The sequence below is a fragment of the Falco rusticolus genome, chromosome 5 (genome assembly GCF_015220075.1).
Source record: "Falco rusticolus isolate bFalRus1 chromosome 5, bFalRus1.pri, whole genome shotgun sequence".
Lineage (NCBI taxonomy): Eukaryota > Metazoa > Chordata > Aves > Falconiformes > Falconidae > Falco > Falco rusticolus.
In genome coordinates, this window is record NC_051191.1 from 63,819,173 (window position 1) to 63,835,189 (window position 16,017).

At 49.0% G+C, this 16,017-nt stretch overlaps 2 protein-coding genes across 4 annotated transcripts in view; one reads left to right on the forward strand and one right to left on the reverse strand.

The window, feature by feature from the left end:
• Positions 1–3,362, reverse strand: part of DENND2A (DENN domain containing 2A) — a 60,165-nt gene extending 56,803 nt beyond the window's left edge. The window contains exon 1 of one of the 3 annotated variants that reach the window (XM_037388992.1): positions 3,234–3,360. The gene's annotated coding sequence lies outside the window, so the exon portion shown is untranslated. Of the gene's footprint in view, positions 1–3,233 lie in introns of all 3 variants that reach the window. The other 2 variants (XM_037388994.1, XM_037388996.1) reach the window with 2 other exon arrangements.
• A 1,701-nt stretch (positions 3,363–5,063) lies between these two features.
• Positions 5,064–15,964, forward strand: ADCK2 (aarF domain containing kinase 2). Its single transcript, XM_037389700.1, has 8 exons — positions 5,064–6,005; positions 6,726–6,872; positions 8,405–8,533; positions 9,187–9,282; positions 11,289–11,540; positions 12,991–13,119; positions 13,783–13,836; positions 15,084–15,964. The coding sequence occupies exons 1-8, from the start codon at positions 5,088–5,090 to the stop codon at positions 15,225–15,227; spliced, it is 1,869 nt and encodes a 622-aa protein (XP_037245597.1). The 5' UTR covers positions 5,064–5,087; the 3' UTR covers positions 15,228–15,964.
• Positions 15,965–16,017: the final 53 nt, after the last annotated feature.

Sequence of the window (16,017 nt, forward strand, 5' to 3'; positions counted from 1 at the left end):
GCATGCATATTCACGCATTTCAGCCTTTGCTTTCATTTCCAGTAGTTGGTAAAGCTGCTTAGAGGTGGAAAGGAGAGAAAAATCCCATAAGCAAGATGTGTGCTATTGTGCTTTCTACTGCACTTCAGAGGTGCAATCAGGAAAACACTGTCTCTTCTCCAGCCCGGAGTAAAACAGTGCCTACAGATCAGTACCCCTCCGATGCAATGTACATGAGCTCTATCTAGGCAAAACTGAGCTCACTCATTGTCAGAACTCAAATGCAACAAGGAATTTCTTTCTAGCTATGTCCCACTCCCTTCCTCCCTGTGGAGAGCGTTCTCAGTCTTAAGGAACTGCGATGCAAGTTCATTAAAAGTCCTATTTCAGCATTTCCTTCATAGTAGAGGCCTCTTCCAGCCAGCTCTTGGGATCCCGCCAACAGACATATCAGCCACTAGTACTTAAATCCTTCCGCTAAAAAAATGCTTCCCCAAAGAGCTTATACCCCAGTTCTGGATGCCTACGAGAGCTGATCATCACAATTAACCAGCTTCAACAAGAGTTTAAGAGAGGTACTTCTCCTCTCTGATGGGCTTAATGATGCACTACAGAACCTTTTCTCCCCTTGGTCTAGCCTCCATTTAGGAAGAAGCAGCTTCAGCACAGTTCCAGTCAATAAATAAATGTCAGGTGCTACAAAAGGAAGACAGAACCAGCTGCCTTGGACAATGCATTTGGGGGCATTATCAGGCACTTGTGAAATGCCCAGCATCTCTCCATGTTTAAGCATCTGGCTCTTTCGCGTCAAGGTCTCATCGGCAAATATCTTAAACTTGAGGCAAGGTTTGCATTTGCCTCTGTGCCCCCTGAGCACCCAGCAAAACAGAGGTTTAATTGCTATCCATATGAATTAGCTATTACAGCTGATATTCAGAATAACGCAACGGAAAAGCTCCAGCTTCCTACTGAATTAAGACCATCTCTATACCCACAGCCTTTCACTTAAGTGGTCTTTATTTATCATCTCCTTGTCAAAACAAACATTTCTAACACATAAATACACCAGGCATGGGAGACAGACAAGCATATTATAAGTGCTTGACAAAGGATCTAAATGCCCTTCTTGTTTTTGGAGAACAAAAAGCATCACATGGTTGTGTTTGCAGACAAAATGTCCTAAAAGATTTCCCAAGGCAACAAGCTAGGGACACTACTGAAAACAATTTGGGACACTCCATGCACACTTGTGGTCTACAAGGACTACTATACTTGGGGATCTGAGCTGATAAACACAGAACAACTTCTGTGTTGACTGTTGGGACAGGGACACCAAAGGCCAACCTGGGCTTCAGCATACAACCTTCTCATCCACAGGCAGAGAGAGGTCCCAGCTGAGCCATAAATCTTTAGCCTGCTTTTTACATCTCAGGTCACTCCAGCGCCTTGTTTTCAGTGTTTTCTCTTCTGTTTCTCAAAGAGGCACTGTATTACCCTGGGAAATCCTGTGGCTTTCCTCTCATTTCCATACTTAGCATTTTCAGTTGTTTCCAAGTCTGTCCCAACATGGTAGATATCCATTCTCACATGCTGAAATACTGTTTGGATTATTTTAAAACAACCAACCAAACAAAACAAGAAAACCCCAAAGCCAACCACCACCAAACCCCATAAACACTACCCTGATGACAACAATTCAGAATGTAACACAAGGGTCGAGGAAACACATTCCTTTCCTCTGGCAGGATGCAGTAACAACTCCCTTTCTGGTGATTCAGAAACAGAGCCTGTACACTTTATTGGCCTTTGCTACCACACACCAAGAATGAGTGGTCACTAAGGTGGCAGCCAACACAGAAACCAACTTTTTAATCCATCAGCAACACCAGCAGCTCCCCTCCCAGAAGCAAATGAAAGCTCCATGGAAATCCCTCTGCCCCTCTATGCTCTCAGCTGAGCTCCAGGTCAGAGACGCTCCTTTCCAAAAGGAACAACGCTGCCTAAATAGCAAGGGCAAAGGTGGTGGGGAACACCTCAAGGTCAGGAACAGCTCCCACACAACTTGTTGACCTGTCCAGGAAACAAACTGTGCTCTTGTAAAGAGCAGGGACAAAGCAACCCATGCTTAGCATTCACTACCTGCTCCTCTGAGGCTCCAGTGCAGCCCCAAGCAGTCAGAAAGCCATATTGCCCCCTACACCATCCCTCTTCCAGCACCGAGCATCAAGAGCAAGGCTTCTTGAAGACTCACAATCAAAACCTCTGAAAGAATCCCCAAACCCTTGCATAGTTTACCTTTCCGTTTGCATTTGACACCCTGGGACCACAGACGCAGACAGCTCTAAGTTCTTTCCTGTTCCCTTCCCAGCCACTGTTCCCATCCATGCCTAACCCATTAGCACCCATCATCCCTGGGTACCACAGCAAGAAGGCAAGCTGGCGTTTCTCTCCCCAGGACAGATGAATATTCTCATGGATCCTAAGCAGGAGTCAGAAATGCCACCCTTGGTCAATGCATTTAAGGTACAGGCTGCACGGCCGTGCAAACGTTTTCTCCTGCCGGAGGCAAAGTAAGAGAAAAGCAAGCTATGCAGAGCAGAAAGAAATGCAGAGCTATGATCACGGAGAGATTCAGGGCTTTGCTGCAGCTGAGGACTCTGCTGCTTGCTCCAGGAGGGCCCGGGTTTCCCCCAGGGAATTTGCTCAAAGTTTCGCCTTTTTTGTTGCCGGAGACCGAGGCAGGGCTGAGTTGACCCAGGGGCCCCGTGCCGGCTGGCTGGGCTGCCGCTGCTCCTCTACGCCATCGCTCCCGAACCACTCGGGTCGGCTTTTCAGCAGCTCCCCACGTCCCCGCGGCCCTTCTCCCACCCGGCCTCGGCCGAGAGCCGCCCCGGCAGCCCACCCGCACCCGGCGGGGGACGGAAGGGAGCAGCAGCCTTCCCCGTCCCGGCGGGAAAGCGGCGGGGACGAACGGCGGTACCCTCAGCGGCTGGGAGGATGGGGGGGGACTCGGCTCACGGCCCCCAGTTTCCGTCTCTGCAGCGAATACAGTACCGGGGGGAAGAAAAACCGATCGGGGGGGGGGGGGCGGGGGCGAAGGGAAAAAGCGATAAGAGATTTTTTGGAGCGGCACCGATCCCCCGCGCCCCGAGAGACGAGCGGTCTGCAGGCGGCGGCAAGCTGCCTCCCGGCACCCCTGCCCGCTCTCCCCGCTAACGCCCGCCGCTGCCCCGGCCCGCTCCGCGCCCCCCTACCTTCCTCGGCAGCGGCAGGGGTGGGGGGCCGTGTCCCGGCATGGCGGCGGCGCCCAGCGCCGGGCTGGCGGCGTGCGGACGCGCGGCTGGGGGCTTCCCCGCCCGCCGCGCCATGCAGCGCCGCGCCGCTGCCACCGCCCCCCGCCGCCCCGGCCCCGGCCGCCCTCCGGCGGGAGCGCCGCCCCGCCCCGCCGCCATGGCAACCGCGCCCGCCCCCCGGGAATACCGCGTCCTGCGCCGCCGGCCCCCGCCCAGGGCGGCGGGGGGCTGGGGCTGCGCGGAGGTGAGGGGGGCAGCTGCTGGCAAGGCCAGAAATAAAAATAATTAAAAAAAACGGGGGCGCAAAGGCGCCTTTCTGGTTGCAAACAGAAACACCCGAGGGAAAGCGGAAAGTCCCGACTTGCCACCAAAACAGCACCAGGTACACCAACAGCTTCCCGCTGCTGCGGCGAACCTGTCACGGCATCCGATCAGCTCACAGACGCTTCACGGGAGAGCGGCTGGCCAGGGAAACCTCAAGTCTGCAAAACAATTTCCATCAGCTGGTCTGTTCACCTGTGTGGGGCCATAATCCAGCTCCCTGTTAGCACAGATGTGCTCGGGTCAGGTCTGAGCTACCCATTAAAGCCAGGGAGGGATCTGGATTGGAAAATGAATTAATTCTTCCTACAGGCTTTTTTTTCGCAGTGTACATTAAAATGGAAATCCCCCTCGCAGAAGTGTGCAAATACACCCAAAGCTGGGAGCCAGCTGAACTCCTGGTGTGAAAGGCCACAGCTCCCAGCCCAAAGCATCCCCGCACAGGACAGCGGCTTTCCTGAATCGCCATGATAGCAGCGCAAGTTGCAGCATCACCTCTACGGTGGCTGTCTCCTGACACAAACTCTTTGACAGGCTGTGCTCACACACACCAAACCTCTCAAAGGGGGAGCCACAGATGATGTTGTCAGCTGCATCCTCAGCAGTGGGTACATTAGTTTCGATTTTTAAAAGGCACATGTCCTTTGCAAAGGAAATGAGCAATCCTCTGTATCTGTGTAATTACAGACAAGGTTAACACGTTGCCAGCTGATGCAGGAATAAGCAGGAGACCCAGCACTGCCATCAGCAGACCTTTTGTGGGGCAGAAGGCCCAAGTTCCAGAGCAAGCCTGGAAAGTGAAACAGCTTGTTAAGTCTACTCAGCTACCATCACCTCAGGAGGCTTTTGCTTTTAGTTTCTTTTACTAGTATGGATGAATCATCATGTGCCCTCAAAGACATTACTCAAAGCACTGATTACTTCATTAGTACCCTGCTAAGGAAACCACTAATAATCACAGCACTTCACCTGCCAACATATGGCCACCACTAGAATGCCACAACTTTTGCTTAAAAATAAAAGGTCATTGCTAGCTTCCTACATCATGGAAGAAAAAGGAGAGACAACCAACACCTTACAGTGGCTGAAATACACCTGGTGTGTGTCAGCCCCATTGCTTCACCACACCAGTCTGAACCGGGGTAGGCTCAAAACCAAGAGGGCAAGCGCCCACCTTAACCATCAACAGGGAGGGAGGCATGAAGGCCTCCAGCCCTAGCAAGGGCCCTTTCCCTCTCATCCTCCTCCGGTACGCCCAGAGCCCAGAGCCCAGAGCCCAGAGCCCAGAGCCCAGAGCCCAGAGCCCAGAGCCCAGAGCCCAGAGCCCAGAGCCCAGAGCCCAGAGCCCGACGCTCCCTGCGAGGCGGGAACAATCACCTCACAGCTCGCCGAGGCGCTCGCTCCTGCCCCTTTAAGGGGCGGGCCGCCACCGCCCGCCGGCGCTGATTGGCCCGCCCCCCTTCCCCGGCGGCCGTTGGCGGCGGCGGGCGGACCATGGTGGCGGGCGGCGCCGTGCGGCTGCTGCCGCTCCCGCGCCCCCTCCTCGGGTGGGCCGCCGGGGCGAGGGGGGCGCTGCCCGGCTGGGCGGCCGCGGGGCGCGGCGGGCTGCGTGCCGGGCGCTGGGTCGCGGTGGCCTTGGCGGTGCCCGCCGGGACCGGCTGGAAAGAGAGGCCGGGGCAGCGGGGGCCGGTGTGGGCGGGGGAGCGCGGCCCAGAGCGGCCGCCCCGCGGGCTGCTGCGGCGCGGGGGGCTGGCGCTGCGGCTGGCGCTGCGGGCCTGCGGGTTGCTGCTGCGCTTCGGCCCGCTGCTGCTGCTTTACCCGTTGAGCCGCCTGTGGCCTGGCCTGGGTGCCCTGTGGCTGCGGCTGCTGCGGAGGGCAGCCGAGGCGGCTGGCCCAACCTGTATCAAGCTGGGCCAGTGGGCCAGCACCCGGAGGGACCTCTTCTCTGAGGCCTTCTGCGATGAGTTCTCTAAGCTGCACGTGGAGGTGAGCCCACACCCGTGGGGCCACACCGCCGAGCTCCTCAGGAAGGCCTTTGGTGAGGACTGGACGGGAGTCCTCAAGTTCCGAAGCCGGGAGCCGGTTGGCTCGGGCTGTGTCGCGCAGGTGTATAAAGCCTATGCCGACCTCACGGCTGTCGCCGGCTGCCAGGCCGAGGAGCTGGTGCGACGCTCGGAGTTAAGGTCTGCTTTTGAAGCGTGGGAAGTGTCAGGCTTTAGAGGTCTCCTCAGGTGGCTGAGAAGGAGGAAGAGCCGGGAGATGTGGGGTGAGAGGAATGGGGCAGAGCTGAGCCCAGCAGACTGCTCCCAGGGAAGGCCTGCGAGCCGGGTGTCCTTCATGGAGCAGATGGCCAAACCACTCCTGAATGCAAATCCTTCATCAGCCAGGCATCTCGTACCTGTAGCTATTAAAGTAAGTCAAACGTGTCTGGTAGATGGGTGAAAACAAAGCGTGCTGGATGAGGCCAATCCGATTTTAATTCCCATGGAGATGGGTAGCTGGCTAGGGCCAGGTGGAGTGAGAAAAGTGATGCTTGTCTCCATTGGTGTCTTTTCCTCAGCATTTGTGTTCCAGCCAGCTGTGATCCAGACTTGCAGTGGCCCCAGCTCTTCCCCGCCGGGAGAGCTTGTGTACACATACTGCCTATGGCACCATTTGACATGACATGTGGATACCAGAAATGCCAACAAGGGCCCAGTTTACATTAAAAGAATGAATATTAAGCTTCATTTCACCTTCCAGACAATGAAAGCCCTTCTCTGCTCACATGAAGAAATCTGGAACAGATAAGTTCTTTCCAGCAAAGTTTATTTACAGAAATCTTGTATTTGAGCTGTGCCAAATACTAGTCAGTACTACATGGCAGGGACAGGGCAGGAGCATGAAAGCAGTAGAAAATGGCATTGGGTGAGACTGTAGTCTCCAGCACAGATATAGTCCATTTGACAATTATACAGTGTTTCTCCACAACTTAATCCATGGCAAATGTGAATTTTTTTTGAGGACTAGCTGGGGAAGCCTTGTTAGCTCCAGTCTAATAAGCTGGGTTTTGTCTATTTGGAATGTATCACTTAAGATGATTGAAATGAAGCGTTTCGGGAGTTGATCCTGCCACTGTTCGTTCTTGTGCAGGTTCTGCACCCTGGGCTGGTCCACCAAGTCCAGATGGATCTGTTTATAATGAAGATGGGTAGCCACATCATTGAACTTCTCCCTGGATTCAAGTGGCTCAGTTTGACAGAGATTGTCAAGGAATTTGAGAAGCTTATGATTCAGCAGGTGCGTGCCATGCCATGGTCCCCATGTACTGAAACAAAACTGCCCTTTGTCTTGCTTCTGGCTGGCTCTAACTCTGTTCTTAGCGCTATTTTTTAAAGGGTTAGATGAAGGCTTGCTTATTCTTTATTCTTGTCAGTCGCATAATGTTTCTGTAGGAAAGTTTATATGCTTACAGCGTTAAAAAGCAAAGCAATTAAAAAATCTAACAATCTTTATTAGATGTAAAAATCTTTTTTTAGACTTTGAGTATGTTTTCTCGTGAACAGCCCGAACAGCCAGCTAGCCATAGTCACAGTCCTTTTTGCACCATTATGAAAGACGAACACTGGTGAGAGACCTCACCTTAGGAAAAGAATCCAAACAAGTGCACAGATGTGTTTTTTCTCTTTAATCCTATGCATATGTTTGCAATCTGTACTCACTGGTCATGTTTGTTAGTGCTGAGATATATATACAGGCATAACTAATGTACTTTCACATAAGTTATTAATATGTTTTATGTTGTATTGTCATCAGGCTTATAGTATTGGTAAAGTTAAGCTTTTCAAATAGATCTGAAAAGTCCTGATTCGCTAATGTCTTCTAAAGACACAGTCCTGAAACATCCTTACTACCAAACTTGCAAAGATTTCACTACAGGCTTAATTAGGCTTAGGTTTCTATTAAAACAAACGATTACCTGCTAATTCTATTTTTGCATCTAGACTGCAGAGTCTGAAGTCTGTTACGAGCTTTTGAAAGCTTTAATTCTTTTCTACTCTTGCAAAAAATCTGCACAGTAAATCCATGTTGTAAACTGTTGACTGTATTCAGAGGTTACTCGAGGTCATTAGTACCAGTTTAGTCCAGCAGAGTTTTTGGTGGATGCACTGAAGACTGAGAATCAGGAGAGCATCTGATATGCTTGTTGTAATTTCCTTTCATTTCTTTTTGAAAGAACAAGGAGTATTCCTGGGGTATTTCTCCTTGCTGGATGAGGGAGGTGAGGCCTCCTTGAGCAGCAGCAGTGGGCAGGAAAGATACCCTTGTGTCAAGGCATTGGATCACTGAAGAGCTAGGGCCAGGACTTTACACAATGGGGTTTTTTGTATGTGTTCATTAAATTTCTTCCTGCTATGGCTGCCTAACTGTAAAACAAGGCAAGGGCTGCAGTTCTTCTAGCCTGTCTGCCTGCCTTGCTATTTGGACAGTAAGCTTTGGTTCAGGATCTGTCTTACCCTTGAAAATGATGTAGTCCTGGTCTTTTTTGAGACACCATGCCTATAGTAAGAGTCACATGTACTTTGAAGGTGCTGGGTTGTGGGCCATCCGCTACTTAGTCTGTTACTCTATTCTTCCATCAGGAAAGCCTTATAGCTTTGAAGAAGCATGTAAGAAGCACCACTCTATTTTGTTTTCATTCTAGCTTTTGGACTAGTTTTGTTGGTATTGAGTATTGCACCGTACGGTCATATCCTCATACAGGATCCTGAAGATCTAATTCGAACTGAATCTAGTTTCCAACCTCCTTTTTTTTTTTTTTCTCCCTTGAGATTGACTTGCGCTATGAAGCCAGAAATTTGGAGCGCTTCCGACAAAATTTCCTAGATGTTGATTTTGTGAAGTTTCCAACTCCCCTTTGGCCTTTAGTAACGACAGATGTTCTAGTGGAAACATTTGAGGTAAGAACTGCAGGGTCTGGGATTGGTGGTAGCAGTGAGAAGGCCTATAAGAGAATAAGCCAAGGAGGTGTTTTTTTGAGGAGGAGTGATCAGAGGCAGAAGGATGTTTTCTCTTATTTGCTTAAAGAGATCGCTGTCCTTCCTCAGTGTCTCTTCCACTCTCTTTGTTTGTAAGCAGTGCATCCCAGAAGACAGGTGGCAGGCAGCTCCACATAGAAGTGAACACTTGGCCTGAAACCAAGCAGACCAGCAGTGTGTCCAGCCACCATGTGCTTGCCTGTGCTTGCAAACCAACACCATGCCTCAACTCTCCTTTGTGGTGGGTCAAAGCAAGGAGCTCAGCAATCTGACACTTTCTGATGCTTGCCTCACTTCCCTTTGTGGATGTCTGAGTCACAGACCAAAGCTACTCTCAGCCTTAGGTTTTGTGCTGTGATCCTGGCAAGAGTATTTCTGCCCCAGGCTATATCACACCCCCTTTCCAAAAACCAAACACTTGCTTTTCTCATCTTCTCCATCACATTAGGTACAGCCTCTATCGAGCAGGTCCTTTCTACGGTATTGTCACCTTTCCTCAACTCTTGGCATCTAGGTTAAAGTATGGTTGAAGGTGGGACACAAGGTGTGTTTGACTCCAGCTCTGTCTTTTTCAGGAGAGTGAGCCTATTTCGCACTACCTGCATGCGGACATTGCCACAGAGCTGAGGCAGAGAATTGCAAAGATGGGCATGGACATGCTGCTAAAGATGGTAGGTACTTGGCTGAGGCTAGAAGTAAAGGTTGTTTTCCTGCAGAAGTTATTCATTTGGGGTAATAAGACAATATGGCAAAAGAGAGAACCATTTTGCTTCCCACATCTCCTACTGCTCTCCCCATGGACTCAGATATATGGCTGTACCTTTTGGAGATGCTAGGTATCTCGTGGTAACCCAGGACTTGGGCCGTTAGGGCACTGTGTAGCTCCTGAGCTGGCTGAAGGAGGATCTGTACCTCATGTGCAGTGTAACACGATCTGAGTAAAGCCTGGGCTAGATACACCACTGCTTTTGACATGGAGATTTTTCCACTGTAGAAGGGCAATCTGCTTGCACGCAGTAGGGTCAGCCTATGCAACTTGATCAGTGTATTGCTTAGGAAACCCACTAATCCATTTAATGAATATTCACATATTACCCAACTACTGTGAAGTGCAATGTAATTGGCAAATACCATGTTCTCTGCAGAGACTATGGATGCAACTCACAGGTAAAACAGCTAGCTAGTTTCTTCATTTATTGACTCCTCCTCCAAACTGCCTTTTTTAAAGAAAGAACTAAATACAGAGTAAAGAAAACAAACTTAGCCAGATTGAGCTTATGATTCAGCTTCAGGCTGTCTAGTTCTTCTGTGGTTGAAATAATCACACATGATCTGGGAGAGGGTGACACAATTGTCTTGTGAGGAGCCATGAGAACTAGCAGGGAAGAGTTGCAAAAGAACCTCACAGTGCTGAGTGCGTGGGCAGTAAGTGTCAGATGAAATTCAATTGATAACTGCAACGTCATGCTAGGCTGGTGGCGAGGCCTGCAGTTTTGACTCCATGTAGTATAACAGACTCTGAAATAGCTCTTACCACTCTGAAAAGCAATGCTGGAACTAGAATAGTTTTATGCTAACACTGGATTCAATGGTTAGGAGCAAAGCAAAACCCCCAAATTTTAGGAGTAGAAAAGAATTATAGAGCTAAGAAACAACATTATGGCTGTAAGTATAACAAATAGCTGTTTCTTGAACGCTCTGTGCAGTTCTAGTCCCTCACTGTCCAGGACTCTCCTTTCCAAGGGCTGTAACAGAACTAGAAGAGGTGCAGAGGAAGGCAGCCAGGATGATTACTGGTGTGGAAAGACTTCCATACTGGAATGGTGAAATAATTTGACTCTGACTATGGAAAGCAGGTAAATTAGTAGTTTCTGACAGATATCTATGCAGTCATGAATGCCTGAGAGTGAGTAATGGATCTACGGTGTATGGTTTCTCAAAACAAGACCAATGAGAAGGATATAAAATTATCAGAGGTTACTTTTTCAGGCAACACCTAAAAAAATCTTTTTTCACACAGCTCTTTTTACCTGGCAATTGGACAAATTCTTAGGAGAAATCCATGAAAGACAAAGATAACCTCCTTGGGGCAGGAAGTTCAGCAGTCCCAGGTGGCCAGGAGGGTTGGTGGGGAAGCTTTCTGTGCTTGCCCTCTTGCTAGTCCTTTCTGGTGCTGAATGCTAGCAGAGGCAGAGAAATGCTATATATTTGTTTCCTTATCTCTTGTTTTCCTTACTTTTCAATACAGTTGTAATGTGGGTTGATGTCCCAGACCAGACAAACTTAACCATTCACTATAACTCATGCCACTGAATGGCAAATGGCCTATTCTTACTGCATTACTCCTTGCCAAGGCCCACCAGTGTGCCCCCAGTTTAGGGTTAATTACCAAAGAGCACTCCTGTTCCCTGCTGGGACTCCTGGCTGTGCTACCTGATCTCTAGCAAAGACATAGGATTGCTTCATACAGCTCTGCTGACTCCCCTACAGTAGTACCCATGCCATCTCAGCACAGCTGGTCTTCTGCAGAAGCCATTTGCTGTGTTGCTGCCTAGGGTGGTGCACATTAGTAGTGACAGTGAACGGACCAGAAACAAACCTCTGCTGTTTGCCTGGGAGTTTTGGCAGGGGCAGGTTTGGTTGGAATGAGCTGCTCTAAGAGTTGTCTGTCCTCTAGGTTTTTGTTGACAATTTTGTCCATGCTGACCTGCACCCTGGGAACATCCTGGTTCAAGGCATGGCCCACGTCAGCACTAGCTGCAAGGAGCAGACGGCCATCGTGGACCTGTGTGACACTCTTGTGGTGGAAGTGAAGCCACCCCTGAGGCGGCTCTGCCTGGTGCTGCTGGATGCAGGGATCGTGGCGGAGCTGCAGAGCGCTGACATGCAGAACTTCCGAGCAGTTTTCACGGCTGTGGTCCAGGGCCAGGTGAGGCCTCTGTTGTGGGGCTGGGGAAGGGAGACAGATGGGAATCCTGATAGCCAAGGCGATAGTTTTCTATTTCCCCTTACAATCCTCCGTAAGAGGGGAGAGGAGACTTGCTAGCCTGGAAGCTATACCAGACACAGGGATAAGATAGCTGCAGCAAGGGGGCTGCCAGAGTGGAGTGATTTCAGTGACACAGGAGATGGAAGGTGTTAAATGGGAAGCGCTTGCCGGCCCTCCCTGGTTAGCAGTACTTCTGGTGCATGGTAGGACTGCCTGGGAGCCACTTGCAGTTGGGACTGTTGCAGAATCTGCCAGGTTTTGCTAGAGAAGAGGAGGGGATGGATTAACAGTTTCCACAGTTGCAGACAACTCTGGAAATCAAGAGAGACATGGTGGTCTTCCACACGTGCTCCCTTCTGCAGCCTTGCTGCTGGAAAGCCTGTACGGCATCCTCCATTTGCTGCTGTTTCAGCATCTGTAGAGAAGAGGAAGCAAAAGAGGTGGGGAGAGGGTCTGGCCTCTGCCAGGCTCCTCTGTATAAGGTGAACTACTTTGTCCTTCTTCACACTTTTTTAAAATGAACTCTCAGATGGACTAGGGAATCCAGTGGTGGTGTTTCCTGTTCATTTTGAGAACAAGCATCTGTGCTTATAGTTGCATGTTGCTGTTTCTCAGCTGTGAGTTGGATGGTCCACCAGCATATCTCAAGGGAGATGTTTTAACTCGGTCTGTTCAATCTGCCGAAGCATACCGAGGAGTCAGTGCTAAACTGCGTGTTCAGGCCCATCCTGTGCTGCCAGACTTCTCAGACACAAAGCAAAAACTGCAAACGTTTGATTGCAAGTCCTTAGTGGCTTAGGCTGGGTGTAATTCATGATCTACAGGTGAAAAACTTCTACGGTCTCTGCCAAACCTGGGCCTCTGGCTCTGCGTTGGTGTCAGACATGTCTTCCAAGAAGATCTATAGAGCCTCTCACAAGTGAAGCTTGGGTATGGCTCCTCCCATTTCTCAGCAAGCGTCTGCTGTTGCAGAATCAGCTCACTCTTCCTCTGCAGTTTGCAAATGGAAGGTTGGACTTGGCCCACAGGGCAGGTTGATATACTTTACACCATTATCTCCTCTGCTAAGAAGAAAATGCCAATCCTGTGGGTTTTACTTCCCCCCCGAAACTTCTGATTGCCTGAGAGATCTTTGTTGTGTTCTACCCAACAAGATCTGCAAGATACCAGCTAAGATTTTTGGACTGGTTCTGCTCTTCCTGCACCCGCTTCTGTTGCTTCATTGGGTCTCTGTTGCTGGAAGAGGAAGGCATAGCCCTGAGAGTTCTCCCCTGCCTCCTCCAGGGACCTTCGCAGCAGAGCCCTTCCAGGGACGATGATGTGCAGCTCCCTGTAGGCCTGCTGGCACCAGTGACCGAGTTCTGATTCTCCTTTTCAACTTGTCTCACAGGGGGAGAGAGTGGCAGAACTGATCCTTCATCACGCCCGTGCTAACCAGTGCCAGGATATTGAGCGATTTAAAGCTGAGATGGCGGAACTAGTGACCAAGGCCCGGGGGAACACCATTGCCCTAGGAAAGGCAAGTGCACAACGTCCCACCCTCACTTACCTGTAATTCAGTGCAACTTGGCTTTCAGAATGGTCCGTGTGGGAAGGCCGGCTCTGATCTCATCAGCACCGCCAACCAGTACTGGGTGCTTTTGGTCTCCCAGGCGCAGCAAAAATCCATAAAATCCTTTCTTATTTCCTCCTAATTGAAAAATGTATTTTGTTCATGTGGGTGTTGTTGGTGGCGTGTTTTTGGGGGTTTGTCTTTTTGTTGGGGTTGTTTGTTGATTTTTATTTTTTTTTAATCGAACATCTGCAGCTCCCTGTGAGGAGTTGCTGAGCCTGGAGTTACAGCTTGGATCCTGTTAGCTAAGGCCAACCTGGGCACTTCAGAGAATGTAGTGTGGTGGGACTGAGTGAAGTAATGCATGTTGTGTACTGCTGTGAGGTCAGACGTTCCCAGCCTTTCTGGGCTAGCGGGTAGGCAGAACCACAGGTCGCAGCTGAACTCCTTATCCCAGGCAGGGTGTGAGGGGGATCATACCTTGATGCTGGCTGTTGTCAGCCCAATAATCTTGTCCCACCACTAGAGCCAAATGCTAACAAACACTTAGAAGAATCCTGCCTGTCACGCACATGGCTCAATCTTCTTGACCACAGTTTTTTTGATCAGTTAACTTCTTTTGTATTCCAGCTTCAGGTGGCAAATCTCCTCTCGAATGTCTTCAAACTATTGATGACCCATAAGGTGAGGTCCTGTCACTGTCTGCCTTCAATAGTTGAAAGTTCATTTGGGGAGGGAGAACTACTGCGAACATGAAGGGCTGACAGGGAGCAGGACTGTGACTTCTGAAATGAACTGCTACAAGGGGAACTGCAGGAATGCATCCAAGTGTTGGAGACGTGCTGTTTCTCAGGTCTTGATGCACACCCTACCAGGACCAATTTCTGTTTTGTTGGGTTTTGTCTTAATGCTGCATTTAATGGTTGATACTATTTACTAAAACGAATGTTTTTGTAACGCAAAGTTTTTCCTATCTTTTTTTTTTTTTTTTTTTTGTCCCTTAGAAGCAGAAAATGAAATTTAATATGTGTTCCACTTGTATATCACTGCATGCTTTCCTCCCTGGACCTATTTCTTGATATGGGGTTATGTAACAGCACCAGGCCATTTTACTGGTTTGTTAGAGGCCTCAAAAGTGAGAAGCTGCTCACAGGACAGAGGTTCCTTCTTATAACTGATACTGTTTGAGGGACAAGTTTCCACAGTTGCAGACAACTCTGGAAATCAACAGAGACATGGTGGCCTGAACTAGAGTTGATGAGAAGGTTGTCGGCAGGCTGGGCAGCCCTGTGGCTAAGAGTCCCTCTAAACATTCCTTAGGTAGAGGTTTTTGTCATTAAGCTGGTTTCTAATAACATGAAATGTGATTTAGGCTCTTATAAAGCAAGTTCTTCCAGCTCCATAAATTCTTCATGCCCTGGTATGCCTTGAAACCGTCGTGGTGTCTGGCTGGGAACTGGGGGGCAGTTTGTTGACATGCAGAGCAGAGGATAGTTTCCTCTGTGATCTGTGGGGGTCTTTTGTGGCCATTCAGAAGGTGAGCTCCCCCTCACACAAATGCAAGTGTTCAAGTATGTTAGATACCACCGCAGCTTATAACTACACTAGCAATAGCGAGCACTTTCTAAGCTCCTGCTGTTCCAATATGGAAGAAAAAAAATCCCATTCCCCTTCTGGGAATTGAAAAACAAACTCTCAGGTTCCCTTAGGGCCCTTGCCCTGAAACTGTTGTCTTATTTTTGGGCCTGCTGCTGGATTTCAGTGAGTTTTGAAACTCCCAAGTGATGGAGTTGCAGTATAGTTTCAGGTGTGCATATCTTCTCTCCAGCCTCTTCCCTTCCCTTTCAGCTTAGCTAGAGCTGGTACCTCTGTGGAACAGGCTCAGAAGAAAATAAGGTCTGCTGAGACCATTTAGTCTCTTGTGGTTCTAGGTGAAGCTCGAGAGCAATTTTGCTTCCATCATCTTTGCCATCATGGTTCTGGAAGGACTTGGTCGTTCACTGGACCCTGAACTGGACATCCTAGAGGCAGCTAAGCCACTGCTCATCAAAACTGCAGCTTCTGTCCTTGAATAGACTCTTGTGACTGCTGCCCTCTCACTGTGCAGGGTTACCTGTGCTGTCTGTGAGCTGACAGAGAAAGAAGCTGAAGGTGAGAAGTCACACGTATTTTGGGGACACACCATGCAGTGGTTACTCTCCATTAATGTTGCCTTCAGTTGTTTCAGCCACGCACCAGGCATGGGATGATGAGAAGGTCTATTCCAGAAACTAGGAAGGCTTTGCACAATTTGAGAGTTCTGACTCATTACACAGTTTTAAGAACTAATGTATTCTGGTACTTTTTAAACTGACATATCATGTAGTTTAGGTGCACAAGATCACTGCAGACTGATGAGAAAAGCTGTCTTACTTGTCTAAAAGTCTTTAAAAAGGTGTTCATTGATCAAATCTGTTTTGAAATATATCAGGTTAAATATTTATAATTTACTGACTTAGCTGTCATAGTGGTGTGAGAAATGATGTTCTAACGCCACCTAAGCAACTAATTCAGTCTGAAAAAAGCCAGAAAATCTTTTTGTCTTTTGTACTTTTAACTTCTACTTTTATTGTAGAATTATCCTGAGATCTTGCATGGAGTGGTCTGTTCTTAGTCATTTTGGATGATAAAAACAGACCAGTCAATTTGATTTTTTTCAAGCTTCCATACTCCAGCACAATACTATAGGAGTTTGGATTATAAACAGCAAAAGAAAATATTTGCCTAGACAGAAAACCTAATTCTATAATAAAACCCAACTTTTGGAAATATTTGTACTGGTCTTTTTTTTTTTTTTTTTTTCCCTGAAGCTCAAAAAAAAGTAGG

Coding starts and splice junctions, on each gene's coding strand:
- ADCK2 (XM_037389700.1), top strand. CDS start 5,088: ATGGTGGCGGGCGGCGCCGTGCGGCTGCTGCCGCTCCCGCGCCCCCTC. Junction 6,006..6,725: donor TCGTACCTGTAGCTATTAAA/GTAAGTCAAACG, acceptor GTTCTTGTGCAG/GTTCTGCACCCTGGGCTGGT. Junction 8,534..9,186: donor TTCTAGTGGAAACATTTGAG/GTAAGAACTGCA, acceptor TGTCTTTTTCAG/GAGAGTGAGCCTATTTCGCA.